The sequence below is a fragment of the Anser cygnoides genome, chromosome 7 (genome assembly GCF_040182565.1).
Source record: "Anser cygnoides isolate HZ-2024a breed goose chromosome 7, Taihu_goose_T2T_genome, whole genome shotgun sequence".
Lineage (NCBI taxonomy): Eukaryota > Metazoa > Chordata > Aves > Anseriformes > Anatidae > Anser > Anser cygnoides.
The window spans coordinates 20,899,968-20,915,613 of NC_089879.1; the positions used below are offsets into that span (position 1 = coordinate 20,899,968).

The window sequence follows — 15,646 nt, forward strand, 5'->3', positions numbered from 1 at the left end:
GCAACCAAACAAAAAAATGAAAACCAAAACATACTAGCAAAGCAAAATCTTGGTAGTGTATTGTTAGTATTTACTTAGATCTCCTCAGCTTTACAGGAATTATCACGTAATCCAAAATGCTATTTTCTATTCTCAGTTAATCCAAACCGTCCAATTTATATGGTAATAGATATTTTGCAATATGCCTCAACAATTCTTTTATATCAGTCTTGTTTTTAATATCATTAGGAGCATGTGTACCTAACTTTTTATCATCATGGGGTTTCAGGATTAGGTTTAGAGTTGCAGTTAGGTTGATCATTTTTTTTTGAAATAAATAAATCAGAATCCTTCATTGCAAAATGAGGACCTCACAAAGTATCTTGTTTGCTGTCACTACTTTCTCAGTACTAAGTTATCACTTGACCCTCGAAACACCTTCCAGTCCAGCTGGTTAACTCATCAGCTGTTTTGACTTCTATTGAGTAACCAAACAAGAGGTATCTTGTGTGTTATGGACAGATGGTCTATAATGTCTGGTTTTGGAAAGTCATGAAGTTTGCATCAATTTTGGCCTCCCAGGAGTGTCTGCTTGGAGCCTTGTCAGAAGTTCTCACCAAGTAATGTTAGTCACATCTGTCTTCCTCAAGCATAAGTGTCAGGCAGCTGGCAAAGATTTGTGCAGGGTGAACTGAACATAGCAATTTATCAGCCTTTTTTGAGGCAACTGTCTTGTCAGTTGTCTGGTTTAGTCTTTGATTTTCACCATAAAATGAAAATGCAGTCAGAAATATGTCATATGATATTGTTCCACATGTTTAAGGGCATAATCAACAAGTTCACCTTTCTGATTTTTTTTCAGATGTAGAGATGCTTCAGTCCAAGCCAGACACTGCAACTGCCAGAGATGAAATTTCTCTAAATACAAAAGACTCGATGCTCCGCAAGTTTTTAGAAGGTGAGACCTATTTGGAAAGGGAGGGGAATAGCACAGTTGAACTTGAGGTTTCTCCTTGATCTGTTAAAAGCATAGGAGCTAATCCTCACCATATGATATGGACAGCCTTGCTTTAGTGGGTACAAATGAGACACAACAGTAAAAGCAGCCTGTGAAGCTTGTGAGGTGACTTCAGAAATGCGGTGAATTTCTTAACAAGAAATAAGAGTGACTTCTTGTTCCAGTGTCTGCTTACCTATGGGTGCAAACATGGTTGATATCTATTCAGGAATGGCTGTCTTTGGTACCTATCTTTGTGAAGGGAATTAGTTCTGGTGTCCTGATGCTGGTGCAGGTTCTGCTCATAAACAAGGGCAAAGTATAAAGTAGAGCAGCACAAGCTAGAGATGAATTTTAATGCAGATGCTTTATTCACAAGTCCATCTACTTGAATACAGCAGCCTGGAAAGAGGAAGAGAACTTCTGGCTCCCAGACCTGCTTTGGGCTACTCCCACTGTGCATGATTGGGTCATCCAAGCCTTTTCCTGACTCACCAGGTTCCATAGGATCCAGACTCACTTCTCATGGGTGACCCAGCTGGACTCAGAGCAAGATTAAGTCTGTCCTTTAACATTTTGTTCTGTTTCCTGTGCCAACACTGGTGCTCTGTCAGTTCCTTTGCATTGACTCAGTTAGGTGTACCAGCATCAACTACTGAAGGACACTAAGTCCAATGGCTAGGTTATTTACTTCTGACTTGATAACAGAGGAGGCAGTTAGTCCAGGGGCTCTTAATTCTTTCTATGATCTTGAGTCAGTAATTTGCCAACGTACAAATAGAGGGAAAACTAACAGTTAAATTGGGTATGGCAGCACTTGATGAATTTGCAGTGAATTTAGAAGTGAGAATAGAATGGAGATGATGAGGTGGTATAATGGTAGCTGGGACTTGTTAAGTGCAAATACATGCATCCAGCTCCTTCTGAGACATTGTTCTGAGATCAAATATACCGTCAGCTGATAGTAATTGCTTGTTTCAAACAAAAAAGAAGTCCCTGTTGTACTCTGTAGATGACCCAGGTAGCTTTTGGAAGCCAGTGCTCTATTTGATTTGTTAACTACTGTGACATGTTAGTTAACTGGAGCTTAGAAAGCTACTGGTGTTAGTGCTTAAAAACACTTACGAGACTTTCTACTGTTTTTTTGCCTTTTTTTTTTTTAATTTAAGCTGGCTTAGTAGTAAAGTGGCTTAGTAGCAAACACTTAAATGCTACGAGATATTAATGACTTTATCAAGTCCTGTTTTGAAGACCTTTGGCACGTTAACTCACTGCAAAACTGGGTATGTTTGCCTAAGAAATGGTCAGCTTGGTAAGAATGTGGTACATGGTACATCTGGAGGGATCTGGTGTTCAGTGAAGTGGCCAGGTGTTTTGCTTACAAAGTCCATTCTGTTTTAGGTGGTAGCATGGATGTGCCAGATTCAGAGGAAGGAGTTTACCAGCGGTGTGGTGAAGACCTTTATTATTCAGTGGAACAAGATACTTTTCCTCAGGAAATGGCCAGCAGACCTCCAGTTCCTGTTCCAAGACCAGAATCCAGCTCTCCACAGCCAGATAATGAGCTGTACATCTCCAAAAGTGAGTTGGGTACCATGACCTGAACTGTAGAACAGTCAACTGTAGAATGGCCCTGAAGTAGGCTTCAGTTGCCAAATAAACACCAAGAAAGTCTACTTGTGGCTTCCATGACCCTTTGATTATTTGGCTCTGGAGTCTTTCTGAGCCCATAAAAGCTGGGTTACCTTTGTGATCTAGTTTCAGGTCTGCTTTTCATTTTCTGTTTATGCTGAAAATGTTTATGCTGTATTTTTTATCCTGAGGTCTTGGCCTGTGATAGTTCATAATGAAAGCAATAAGATAACAGATTGCCCCCAGCCACTATAAACAAATCTGACTAAATAGGAAAGATTCTGATATTGTAAGGACATGATCAAGCTAATAAATTGAGAAATTGCTGCTCTGTAACGATATTACTGATTTGGAGCATTTGTGTAGGACAATACCTCATTCTGAGATAGGGTTTAATTGGATTTAAAGAGAACTGCCTCTTAGTTTCCTAGGCACTTTGTGAAAATTTGGTCATATTTCACAATCTCGCTAACAAGAACTCCAGTCAAGTATGGGAAAGTAATTTCAGTGACTCCCCCTTCCTCCAATTACTTTACTATGGGAAAGTATTTCCAGATTTCTCTTAGAGATGGCTGAGCTATATTCTTTGAGGACAACAGAAAGGGAGTTTTACTGTTCAGCTCATTATCCTGTTCTCCTATGGACTTAATGGGGTCCAATAGGTCTTAACAGAAGCTGTAATGTGGTGCAGAATTGAATATGATAATATGCTTCCCATATTCATTCACGCTATTTGTCTTCCTGAGATGTGTTCAGTGTCTAAAGAGTGTTTGTTTTCCAGTTTTTGCACAGAAAGCTCAAAGACCTGAGAATCTCTATGTCTCTAGAGGAAAGGTGAAGAAAGGTAAGTTGGAGTTTATCCTGTTTATCCTGAAAATCTTTCAAATAATCCAAATCTGAGGTAGCTTTATGTGAGATGTGTATGTGACAGAATAGGCTGTTTTGTAAGACTCTGGGGATAATAGTCGCATATGAATGACCTGACCTTATGTGACATTGGAAACTTTTTATATCTGCAGAGTATGATCTCTTTTATCTCATACGATACATATCTGCTGTCTCAGAGTTTATCCTCAGTCAGGATTTTAATGATCATTGAAGTCCCTTTTTTATGTTTTGATCCACATTGCCTCGTGAAGTTGATGTTCCTCTTCTGAATAGAGTCACTGCCTGTTGATCATTATTTCCTGAGATTTAACCTGTATTGAACTGCTTCCCATGGATCTCTGCACTTTCAAAACTGTGACCTTATCTTTTAGTTTCTTACCCTGTGCATTATCAGAGTGCTAGGAATCGCACCTGTGCTTTTATCTCCTGAGTTGGGTACTCCTTATGTTGTAAATAAGTTGCAAAGAGCCAGCATCAGTAGGATGAGTTTTCAACTGTTTCTGGAATTATGCTACATGCTATCTAGGAAGTCTGGCTTTCTAATTGCAAAGGTGAAGTACTGTTTTATGGATTGCAGAGGGTGCAGAAGAGAGACTTTTGAGGTGAGGAAGCAGAGTACTTTGAGGAGGACCTTTGGTATCGTTCACTTAAATTATGTTTTTAAGAACAAGAGATTATCACTAGGATGTATTTGCACACAATGCTACCTCTCAGATTTCTTAGTCCTGACAAACAGCAGGATGGCATATGGACAAAATACTCTTCTAATTAGGGAAACATTCAGTCTCTAATATTAACATTTCGGCATCTCTGCTATATCAAGGCTGCTTGAATTGCTTTGTATTCAGTGAAAAGGGCAGATGCCACAAATTCAGTGATATTTTTGCTGTTCTCTTTTCAGAGACAATAGTCAGGCCTGTAAGGGACCTGTCTCAGTCAAGTATATACGATCCATTTGCTGGAATGAAAACCCCAGGTCAACGGCAGCTGATTACGTTACAGGAACAAGTGAAAATGGGCATACTCAATGTTGATGAAGCTGTACTTCACTTTAAGGAGTGGCAACTGAACCAGAAAAAGAGATCAGAATCATTTCGATTCCAGCAGGTACAGACTTATTCCACTGTTTAAGAAATACAACACTCCTTACGTATGTATCCGAAGCAGTTCAGTTTGGTGGGAGCAGCTTTCTTTTCTGGTTGGAGCAGGAAGACTCCTAACACAGTCCTGCAGCCAGTAGAGTTCTCTCCTGACATAGGAAGCTCTGTTCCTATGCAGCAGCAAGCAGATAGCTGTTTTACAGGTCTGTTTATCTTGCAGTAATATTTTTAGTCTTTCTAACATGCAGATCTGTATACTAGCAATTAGGCCCAAATCAAGTTGGCTAAATTACCTTTCTTTTCACCTAGCACCTACCTGGTGGCAGGGACTTCTGTGAATGAACATCCGGGTTGTCAGTTTGCATCTATTTCAGTTCAGTGAAGACTGTGTGTCCCAGATGATGTATTGCTGTTAAACTCCTGTCTTGTAAATAGTCTGATGCTTCTTCAGGTTCTTTAAAAGGCAGAATGTTTGATTGCTTTCATTCCTAAACCTTCCAGGACTGCCTGTTCTTTGCAGCTGGGCAAAGTAAAAGTCATGGGTGAAAGTGCACTGTTTGGGTGCTCAGCTGAATGAGGACATCATTGCGTTGGCAGCAGCAGCATAATGACTGGGAACTATCAGTCACATTTTAAAGTTTCCATTCTCACATTAGTTTGGAGCTCCCTCTTCAAAAACACTGCCTGCTTCTTTTGGAGCCTTTTGTTCATGCTGTGGCAAAGTCTGCCCCAGCGCTCGAGGTGCTGGTCTCCAGTGTGTGATACTGTTCTCATAGCTGTCAGGACAAAGCCAAGACTTTAATCCTTTTCACCTGGAAGGGTCCTCTCTAAACAGAAACAGTCATGGGAAATCCCTTCTTCAATAAGGAAGGCTCTAGTACATCTCTGTAGCAGAGAGGAAGTTGTATGTTCTGAGCCCTATCCCATGAGCAGCTTTCAAGGTCTGCTACAGATCCTGCCTTGTGGTACAGCTATTGTTCCTTCTGCTTCTCCACCTATTCAAGGACTTCTTCATTTTTACGTTTTACAAGCTGTCTCCCTTCCCTTCCACCTCCCCACCTTTCCTTACTGTAAGATGCAGTATGCTACCACATTTTGTTTCCAGTTACATTTTCAGGAGTCCGCTGTTGCTTCAGTGGGAGCATCCTCAGTTCTGTCATTGTCTGTCATGCTCTGATGTGCAGCAGCCTCCTCTGTCCCACAGTCATTATTACCTGTTCATTAGTACAGAAAGGACTGCAGTTACTTGAACATGTGTCCTGTTTCTGTGCCAGTGTAACAGTGGAGACAGAAAATAGAGGGAGATCTAAACCAAATATGCTGCTTATCTGCAACTACCGGTGATTCTGTGAACTTGACCTGAACATACACAATAAACATCTGAAAAAACTTGCCTTGTGAAAGGCACATACGGATTTCTGAAGGGAATAGACGGTTTCACATGGTTTGGACTTCAGCCTGGTCTAGCAGCCTTTGTTGCAGCTTGGTTGCAAAGTTAGCTGATATATGTTACTGGTATTGTCAGAAAGCTGTTCATCCTCCTTTATCCAAAGTCTGAAAAGAATGTCTTGTGATAATTTTTAGGAAAATCTGAAACGGCTACGAGACAGCATAACCAGGAGGCAAATGGAGAAGCAAAAATCAGGCAAAAGTACAGGTAACAGCCTCTGATTCTGACATTCTCTGGTAGTGAAGCAGCGACCAATATTAATAGGTTCTTAAGGCAGAAATGTCTCTGTATTGTAATTATGTGATATGTTAATACATTTGTGTGCCTGTTGAGTAAAACATTAAGAAGCTGCTTTATTCGGTTTCCCAGACTGAGTCCACATCTGTGGAGTGAATCTGGATTTGTATATGTACAGTTATGATCATCCTTATACAACTGAGTGTGTTTTGGGATGTGAAGCTGTCTCACAGAGGTTAGACTCACGTAGATCATTTTGAGCTGTTCATTCTCATTTTCCCTTCCAGATTTGGAAATTACAGTACCCATTCGACATTCTCATAACACTCTGGGGAAACCAGAATGTGGTATATACGAATACACCCCTAGGAAAAATGTTTTCCCACCAAAAAAGGAGATAAAGCGAGGAGACTGGAAAACAGAAAGCACATCCAGCACAACAAGTAAGCAAACCTTGATTGTCACCCCTCAGGGTCAGGACTTTTGTTGCTGAATCCCAGTGCTGACGCCGCCACCCTGAACCCTGCACGCCAACTATTCTCAAAGCTGTAAAAGCAGCTCCAGTTTCATCAAGGGGTTTGGATGTTTGGATGCAGACACTTGTCTGCATTTCTACGGGAGGAAAACGTGAAAGCTGGGCAAAAGGTTCCCTTGAGTCTTCCCAAGGAAAGTGTATCCCCCGTCTCCTGTTATTAAAAGTAGATGGCAGCTGCTTTCATAGAAAAAAAGTATGATCCCTTGCTGTGACTCCCAGCAGGCAGTGTGCTATTCTGGCCTGAAGGGCGTAGCCATATTGCAGGCTGGGAACCTGCGTGTCTCTACGTGTCATTTCCTCAATTGTTGTAGATAAAGGACTGCATTTTTCATTGGTTGCTTTGGGACCTGAACTCTTGAGTGAGTTGGATGCTCTGGACGTTTTTATTATTTGTTTTTTATTAAGTTTAATCTGTGCAAATTAAATCCTTGCATTCTCACTGTGTCTTCAGACTGAGCAATTTTCACAGAAATCATTAAGATCATTTTGGTCCTCTGAACGGAACACTGAGTCCCAGTGAGGTTACTCACCTTTATGGCTCTTGGCAAGATATAGCTGGCACACATCTGAAGTAGGTGCCAGAGGCAGCTGAGCCTCGCATAAAAGCGGTTGTGTGAGAATTGTTAAAGACCCTGCAGAGTTCAGTGTGCAGCTTGGCTCTGTTTTCCGTGGTATGATTGAGAGAACAGACTCTAACACAGTATTTAGTGCACTAAATGCTGTTTGGACCAGCTGATAATGACAGTTACCTCAGCAAGGATGAGGAAGGACTGTATATTATGAGAAACCCTCTCTAGCCTTGATTTTAGTGAGTAGGTTTCTGAACATTGATGTCTCAGTATTGTAAAACCCTATAGAACATTACGTATTTATGACTGAAACCAGCCATAGCAGTGTTAGATATATTTGCGAGTTGCTGTCCCCTTCAGAGGTAGCATGACTGACTGCAAAAATATTCCCTGCTTTGAGTCTATGCAAGTTAAATGGGTTGGCATAAATGCTTGCTGAAGGTAGTTTGATCAAACTTGTCAGTTTTAGCTCTGAAATAGACTAACAAATATTCCTGTGGTAAGTAGACATCCTTAGAGAGGAGGTGGTGAACAGCTATTGGGAAAGAGCCTCTCAAAGAAGTCAGTTATTCCAGAAATCCATGTGTGACAGTGCCCTTAGCCATCCACCTCCATGAAGTTAAGGGACATGGGGACTGATAATTTAAATATATATGAGTTGAGTGTGTAACACTTGTGAAAATATTTACCTGACTTGCAACCTGATATTGGCACTGGACCCTTTCAGTTAGATTATGGTTGAGTATTTACCAGAAGCCTGGACTTAAGCAGGGGAGAAATCTGCTAGAAAGAAAGCAAAGCTGTGTTGTATGAAATGCAGTTATTTGGATCCTGAACACGTGAAAAATATCAGTGGAAACTGTTTAATCTAAACGAGCATTAAATAATGTGTGCAAGAGATATGCATGAGGTTATAAAGAGTTGAGTTAGTGATTTGCAGTAAGATCACCAGGATTTAATAAACTTTTTTTCTCTCACTTACTAACCCTAGGTAGTGCAAGTAACCGCTCCAGCACTCGGAGCATACTGAGTGTCAGCAGTGGGATGGAAGGGGACAGTGAGGTAAGCTTTCACCTCAGCTATATACACCTGCTGATCTTAAGTACATGGTTTTGTCTTTATACAGAAGAAAAAGCTCAGGAATGCCAGTGCATTTGGAGAAATGGCTAAATGTAGCCACTTCTGTTGTGAGGCTAACAAAAACCAAATTCTGCTGGTGGTCTATAACCTATTCTAAAAGTCCTCTTCTGCTGCTTCTGTCCTCATAGTTCAGATGTTTCTGAACTGCACTCTATGTCATTAGTGCCAAGCACTTCGAAATTTTGCTACCAAAGGTGACTCACAAGCTGTAGCCAGGCCTAGTTTATCTTACTTCACAAAGTACAGCACACAGACATGTTACTAATAACGTGTCTTTATTCTCCATTGCATTGTTCCCATATCTGCATATACTAAATAATCCAGTCCAGAAGCTACGTGCCAACTTGGACACTGAGGAAAATGTGTGCTTTATGGTCAAAGAAGTGTGTTTCAGAATCACTTGGATCCTGTTGTACTTTTTAAAATTTTTATTATTTATTTTTTTTAGGACAATGAAGTCACAGAAGCAAGTAGAAGCCGCAGCCCTGTTGCCCACCAAGCAGAGCGGCTGCCTCTCCCACTGCCTGAAAGGCCTCCTAGAGTGCCTCCTCGAGGTGCAAGCAGGTAAAGCTAAAATGCAGCTCAAACATAAGCTTTCAGAGGATCAGTATGGAAGCACTGGGTAGAAATTAAGGCAGGAAGCAAATGTCTCCTCAACAAGGTCTGACAGACTATTAAGTGTAAGCAAACAGTGCTAAGTAATAGTAAGGTCCTTCCTTCTTGTGTGTAATACCTGGTGAAATTGGTTTCCTGTTGGTAACCTGCCTATTGCAGCGCGACTGCTGTGGCTCTCACACCCACAGTAGTGGGCAACACTGCTGAGGCACACACAACGCGTGCCATAGTAAGGCTGACCCATCTCAAGTAGTATCCTGTGTGTGCCAGAGGTTGAGTCCCTGATCCTCTTGAGAAGATCCTCTCACAATATACTAAACGTGGTCCAGGGGGAATTCCCTTTTGCCATTCCTTAGGAGGTTTGTTATTTTTCTAAATTTCAGAGCTCTCCAAAGCATACTGTACGATTGGCCTCAAAGAACCGCACCGGTTTGATAGAAGTGTTGGGGAAGGGGTGGGAGTGTTGCATTGATTTGGTCAGGCCACCGCAAATTTAAGTAACTTGCAAACATTCCTTTAGCCCAACCACTGCAAGTCTATGAAGTCCAGAAGCAAGAGGATTATATAAGAGTAGATGTTAATAAAATGCTTCAACTGTTAAAATAGTGATTAATGATGTGTGGAAACAGTAAGTTCTGTGTTTCGGCTTGGTTTTTCTCAAGAATACAGCTGGAATTTATATTTAGTTTGAGTAAACATATTTTTATTTTGAACCTTTTGCTCTTTTCCTATTGCTCTTTGTCTAGTCTTCAGGGGAAAAAAAGCTACTATAATATCGAAGTTTTATTCCAAACAAGCATTATGCCATCTCCTCCAAGTAATGGTAGAATTATTGCAAAGTAGGAGCAGAAGTAACTTGGTCAGGAACAGGGCTCTGGCACCTTGGCATCAGTTCTATTGCTGAGTCACTGATAGCCTGCTTTTCTTCTTGTATGATTCTTGTTTGTACAGCATTATTAGATACGATGTTCTTGCATGCAGTTTGTTCCAGAACCCTGTTCTTTGTTACTTTTTTAATGTATCTGTCTTCTGTCTTTTTATAGGCCTATAAGCTCTGAAGGCCTTTATCCTCCACCTGTGCCCCCAAGAGGTCGCTGAATCTCTCAACATCTGTGGAATATGAGATTTTTCTGTTTGTATGTGTGTATTTGTACAGATATTTTTGGGGTTGTCTTAAATTATTTATAAGTGGGAGCCAAATGTTTTCTTCCCTTTCTTCCGCTCTAAAGCTCTGGTGACTTTACCCATGATTTTCATTGAGACTTTTTGGCCTTCTACAACTTTTTATTTAGAAGAATTTTCATGCTTTGAGACTTCAAGGAAAAGTCACGGTTGGAAAAGAGAACACTGCTGTGTGTCTTGGCAGCCCTGCAGCAACATGGAGTTTCCTTTTGATCAAGAAAGAGCTTGTCCTTTTAGAAACTAAATCCTGATAAGCATTGTCAACAAAGCCTTCGATACAACGTGCAAGGGCTTTACTGGAAAACATGCTTCAAAAAGTAAAGACAATCATTTTAAAGACTTTGTTTGAAGAACACTCGTTACAGCAGGAACAGATGAATGCATTGCTGTTTGGTGTAACATTTTGGGTGGAGACACGGTGAAATTCCAGAAAATTTAGAATCTCCTTCCAGTATTCATTAAACCATAGGAGGATGAGAAGTTATCTTTATTTAAGAACGTGTTTTTCATACACTCTTGAAAATGTCTTTCCCTATCCCTCCCTGAAGAGGACAGACATTAACAAGGTGCAGCGTGTGACACATTTGCCGTGAAAATTCCCAAGGCAGGTGGTAAGGGATTTGCTGTGTCAAAACAGCTGTACTTAGACCATGGTGGGGGTTATTGTTCTTTGAAATCATCTGACTGACCTCTCAAATTAGGGGGAAGGAAGAGGCAGCACTGCTTTGTTCTGTATCTCTTGCACACGTTCATTGTAGCATTATGAAGACCTTTCACTTCATGTCCTGGAATAGTATAGCTGCTCTCCAGTTATAGATGTGCACACCTCACAAATACTCGTGTGGAAGCAGGCATCCTGCCTGGGGCTGGGCTTTGCTTGCTCTGCTCTGGCAATGTGAATCAGCAACAGCTGTGTCCAGTCTCTTCTGCCTGAGGACTTGGACACTTAAGGAGAGTTTCCTGGTTGGGCTCTGTGTGCCAAGTGTAGAAAGCACATAAAGCAGAAATTAATTTTGATTCCTCATCCAAAGAGGCTGGGATCATTAAAGTAGGCTTTTTTAAGGCTTTGCAATCTTCTGTGCATATCCTGACCCTTGGGGGACAAGTCTGGGGCTCTGGTTGTCCATGAGTGACATAAATGGGAATTCTGCAAGACAGCATTCAGGGTAGAGCATTAAGCCACATTGCCTACTTGGTTTTCAAGCAGTTTCCCCTGAGAGACGCATAGTTTCCATCTGGTCATGTAAGCTTCTCTTGCTCTGTAGCAGAGCAGGCACGAAAGTTGTAGCTCCATGCGGTCCATAGCTCTCTTGCAGTGGGGTGAAGCCAGCACAGGGAGCTGCAGGAGAGTGACAGAGGCCAGCCATGACTCAGGCACCACTGAGGGAAGGTGGAAGCTCCCATGGGCATAAGTGTAAGCTAAATGTCATCCACATGTTAAAACCCACAGGCTGTGTTCCAAGTACATTTCACATAGCCTCTCTTTTTGTGAGGATGCAGGCTGGGTACTGCAGGCCTGTTGATGAAGAGGATTTATTTTTTTTTTTTTTCTTCAGGACCTCAGTGCCTTCTTCACTGACAGTTCAAGCTCTTACTGACAGTTTGCTCTTTGGTCACCGTAGCCAGGGGAACGGTGAGGTGGGAGCTGCCTTCCTGTGCCCTTCTAGAAACAGAACACAATTCCTAGCACTATTCAGTCAAATTGGATGCAGGGAAGGAGGTTTTGGTGCTGAAATGAGGAAGATGGTACCACAGATAAGTGAAAGAAGCAGGGATATAAGAAATAAATTAAAGGAGGAAAGTTAACAGTTTGATTTTCTTCAGCTGTCGTGTGTACTTGGTTTGCACATAGCTCCCTGGTTTTGTTCAAAGGTCCCCCATCTTAGTAGTTCTGGCTGCAGCTGTGCTCCAGAGATGGGAACTGCGATGTGACAGAACTTTGCTTCCACGTTTGCCAGGCACAACTTAAGACAGAAATGTAGCATGCGGGGAAAACTGCAAGAAGGCAGGAGGTGAAGAGCAAAATACGAATGTCATACAGAAGATTTCCTTTCAGAGCTGTTGGACGGAAGCAGTCCAGGGCTGTCTTCCCCTGCCTGACTTTTAATTCTGCACCCCCTGCATGCGATAGACGAATGTCTTCTCTGAGAAGGATTTATCTGAACTGTATCTGAGCATTTGCCTTTGCATAATCCTGCTAACTTGGCCGTGAACTGGATTTGTATTTCTAGTACTGCAGCAAGACAGCTTACATCCAAATAGCTGAAATGTGTCTCATAAGTAGTCTTTTGGTCCGTCTCCCAGTTGCAGCTTAGATCCTTCCTCAGTCTGACCTGAGCTATTATACAAAAACAAATGCTACAAAAACAAATGCAAGCTCTGGCTTGGAGGAGAGGTGAGCTGGGATCAGTGAGGCCGAGAAGTCTTAAAACAGTGCTCTGTTCACATCCCTTTTGCACTGTGGAAGGGGAAAGATCCGAGATGTAGCTGTAGTCTCGAGCATTCCTTTCTCACTGTCTGCCTGTAAGTCTGCCTGGATTAGTTAGGCAAACCGCTGCCCGGCAGTCACAGCAGAACTGTCACCCTGTCAAGGAGAAAAGGAACAGCAATCAAATGGCTTCACTGTAAAATGCACTTAAATGATTGGGATATAGGCATGACTTTCGCAGATCAGCAAAGACGCACCTTCTGAGCTGCCCAAATGTGTCTCCAAGTTGGTTTCATTTCATTTAATTGCTTTCCCCTCTTACGGCTCTGTGTGTAGAGTCCTTGTAGCTGTAGACTCTAGTTGTGCTGGAGGAGCGTGTGGCGTGTATCGCCACCACCTAGGGTGAGAAATGCACTGAAATTAAAGCTCAGCAGAGACCGGAGAAGAAAACTGCATGTGACCAAATCGTTGATTATGCATGAATATGCTTGGGGAGAGGAAACAAAGCGTGTTTCATCTAGGATTGGAGCTCAAGGACTGAGCAGATAATAAAATTGCTGGTAAAAAGTATATGGCCTTTCCGCCTGTCTGGGCACCGAGCAATTGACGGAGCTCAGGTGGCAGCTGGCTGGCCCAGGACGAGTGTTTGCTCTTCACAGTGTCCCTCGCAGCCCTCGCAGCAGATGGCTCTGGCTGGCCCCGCTGTTGACCGAGAGGCTTAAGTGGCGAATAAACAGAGACGCTGAAGCCCCCTCTCTGCCTCCCAAGGGGGGCCTACTCAGTTTTGGGCTGAGATGCAATGACTGGAGAGAAACATACGGCGTTAGCAAAGCCGCCTAGGTTCTCCTATTTATTTATTTTTTAATGTAAACAAGGGTTTTCAATAGGGTTTGAGGAATATTTCTTCTAAGAGGACCTTGCTTCTAGCAAAACACAGGACTGCAAATGCGCCTGTGAGTTTAGCGTGCTGAGCTACAGGCTGGATGTGCAGGACCACAGGGGGAAGGCTTCACTCCGGTTACGGAGGTAGGGATGAGAGGGGAATCGCTTTGGGGTCACCCCGCGAAGCCCGGGGAGCGCCCCCCGCGCTGCCCGTGTGTTTACGCGAGGTGCAGCGCTTGTCCATCAGTGCGCCGAGACGGCGCAGCCCCCGTCAGGCGCGCTTGGGACGCCGGGCGCCGTGCGGGGCGCAGCTCCGCCATGACAGCGCAGGGCGGCCCCGCCCCGCCCCTCCGCGCCTCGCTTGGCCCCCGCCGCCCCCCGTCGGCGCCGCGCTCCTTCCGCCGAGCGGCCCGGATGACGTGGCCGGGCGGAGCGGAAGTGGCGTTGGCGGCGGGGCGCTGGGGCCGGCCGGGCGGCGGGGCCTTGCTTCCTGGCGGGGACGCCGAGGCCCGAGATGGCGGCGGCCGGGCCGCGCCCGCTCCCGCGCCCGCTGCTGCTGCTCCGCGCGGCCGCCGCGCTGCTGCTGCTGCTCTGCCCGCCGCGCGCACGCGCCGACGAGCACGAGCACACGGTGAGGGGCGGGCGGGGGCGGCAGGGCAGGGCAGGGCAGGGGCCGTGCGGCCTCCTCCCCGGAGCGGGGCAGCGCGACGCCGGTCCGTGCCGCTCTGCCGCCGGAGGATTGTTCGGGGTTGGCTCTGTCTTAGGAAAGTTGTTGGGGTTTGCTAGCGCCGCGTTAAGCGACGTGAAAGTTAAGCCAGCGTTGGGCGCTTCCAAGGAGCAGGTGTGCCTGAAGCGGGCTGAGGGCCCTGCGGCTGTTCTGGCTGAACCTGGCTTCTGGGGGCAGGGTTTGCTCGGGTAGCTCTCGGCAGGGCACTGCGTTTATCTTAAAGGCTGTTCGGTTCGGGACTTTCCTCGTAACTCGTTTAATACTGGTAGTCTTACAGGGAGAAAAGTGCTTCACAAAACCATCATTAAATTCATCTTTTTTTTTTTAATTTTTAGAGCTGTCTTTTCAAAAGTGAATTCTTTTAACAGTTTTATTTTTCTGAATAACTACCTAAACGATTTAATAATGGACGTTACAAATTCCCTTTTAAAATCGGTCAATTTTTCATCTAAATTACTTAAATCTCCAAGACTATAACTCTGTCTTTCAGTTTAGTGTTCTTGTTTGCATGATGTCCAGTTTAGTAACGTCACATGAGAGGTCAGAAATAGTTGATGGAAGAGGACAGTTATCTTTTTTTGGAAGTCTGTCTTGTTGGGTAGTCATTTTGAAACTTTAATACTCTACGGGAGATTGGGGTGGAAGTATAAATAGCATAAATGAAGCACAGAGTGGTGTTTTATTAGCACATGCGTTTTTAGATTAAGAAACTAAAGGAAGCGTTCTTTGAATACTGCACGTCCGTGAATTTTCAGGTTTGAAAATGACTGTGCTTGGAAGATGTGTCTTTGTGTAATTGAAGTGCTTGGTTATGTTTTGGAGGCTCTGCTTGCTCTTTGGGAAGTGGAGGGGAAATAGTAGCGCGCTGATTCAGACTTAGTAACTTGAAAGAGTAACTTTCACTGACTTAAAGATCCAGTCCACCTGCCCGCAGTGTTACAGGCTGCTGCTTCCTTGTTAATCCTGCAGTGTGCGGCTCTGCGCTCCCGAGCACCTGGCTGTGTCGGGGTCACGAGGTGTCATTGTATCTTGACACAGTTTTTAATTTTCCCTGCAGATGTGCAGTGTCTTACCTATCTGCAGCATGCTTAATTGGAAGTACTACCTTAAGTGTTTGATGCTCTGTGTTAGCAGGTTAATTTTTTTCTTTTTACTGCTCCTATAATAATATATCTATAATGTGTTTCTGTATATAATACTCAAATTGGCTATTAATATTTTATCTGCGTCCTTTATTTTATAACTGTAGGACTGTAGAAGTAAATATTATAAAAGGTGGTTGTGC

At 43.5% G+C, this 15,646-nt stretch overlaps 2 protein-coding genes and 1 long non-coding RNA gene across 8 annotated transcripts in view; 2 read left to right on the plus strand and 1 right to left on the minus strand.

The window, feature by feature from the left end:
- Positions 1 to 10,806, plus strand: part of PIK3AP1 (phosphoinositide-3-kinase adaptor protein 1) — a 57,444-nt gene extending 46,638 nt beyond the window's left edge. For all 6 annotated transcript variants that reach the window (XM_013171265.3, XM_048069018.2, XM_013171254.3 and 3 more), the window contains 9 exons: positions 842 to 937; positions 2,378 to 2,557; positions 3,390 to 3,452; positions 4,398 to 4,603; positions 6,181 to 6,253; positions 6,571 to 6,726; positions 8,379 to 8,449; positions 8,976 to 9,091; positions 10,186 to 10,806. In XM_013171265.3, coding sequence (XP_013026719.2) covers positions 842 to 937; positions 2,378 to 2,557; positions 3,390 to 3,452; positions 4,398 to 4,603; positions 6,181 to 6,253; positions 6,571 to 6,726; positions 8,379 to 8,449; positions 8,976 to 9,091; positions 10,186 to 10,240 — 1,016 coding nt within the window. In that variant the 3' untranslated portion in view covers positions 10,241 to 10,806. The remainder of the gene's footprint in view (positions 1 to 841; positions 938 to 2,377; positions 2,558 to 3,389; positions 3,453 to 4,397; positions 4,604 to 6,180; positions 6,254 to 6,570; positions 6,727 to 8,378; positions 8,450 to 8,975; positions 9,092 to 10,185) is intronic.
- Positions 10,372 to 13,983, minus strand: LOC125183383 (uncharacterized). The gene is made up of 2 exons (XR_010832962.1): positions 13,857 to 13,983; positions 10,372 to 13,149 (listed from the first exon to the last, which is right to left on the minus strand). It is a non-coding gene; the product is annotated as an uncharacterized lncRNA (long non-coding RNA).
- TM9SF3 (transmembrane 9 superfamily member 3) overlaps positions 13,938 to 15,646 on the plus strand; it is a 46,100-nt gene continuing 44,391 nt past the window's right edge. The window contains 2 exon segments of the mRNA XM_048069020.2: positions 13,938 to 14,086; positions 14,088 to 14,265. Coding sequence (XP_047924977.2) covers positions 13,953 to 14,086; positions 14,088 to 14,265 — 312 coding nt within the window. The 5' untranslated portion in view covers positions 13,938 to 13,952.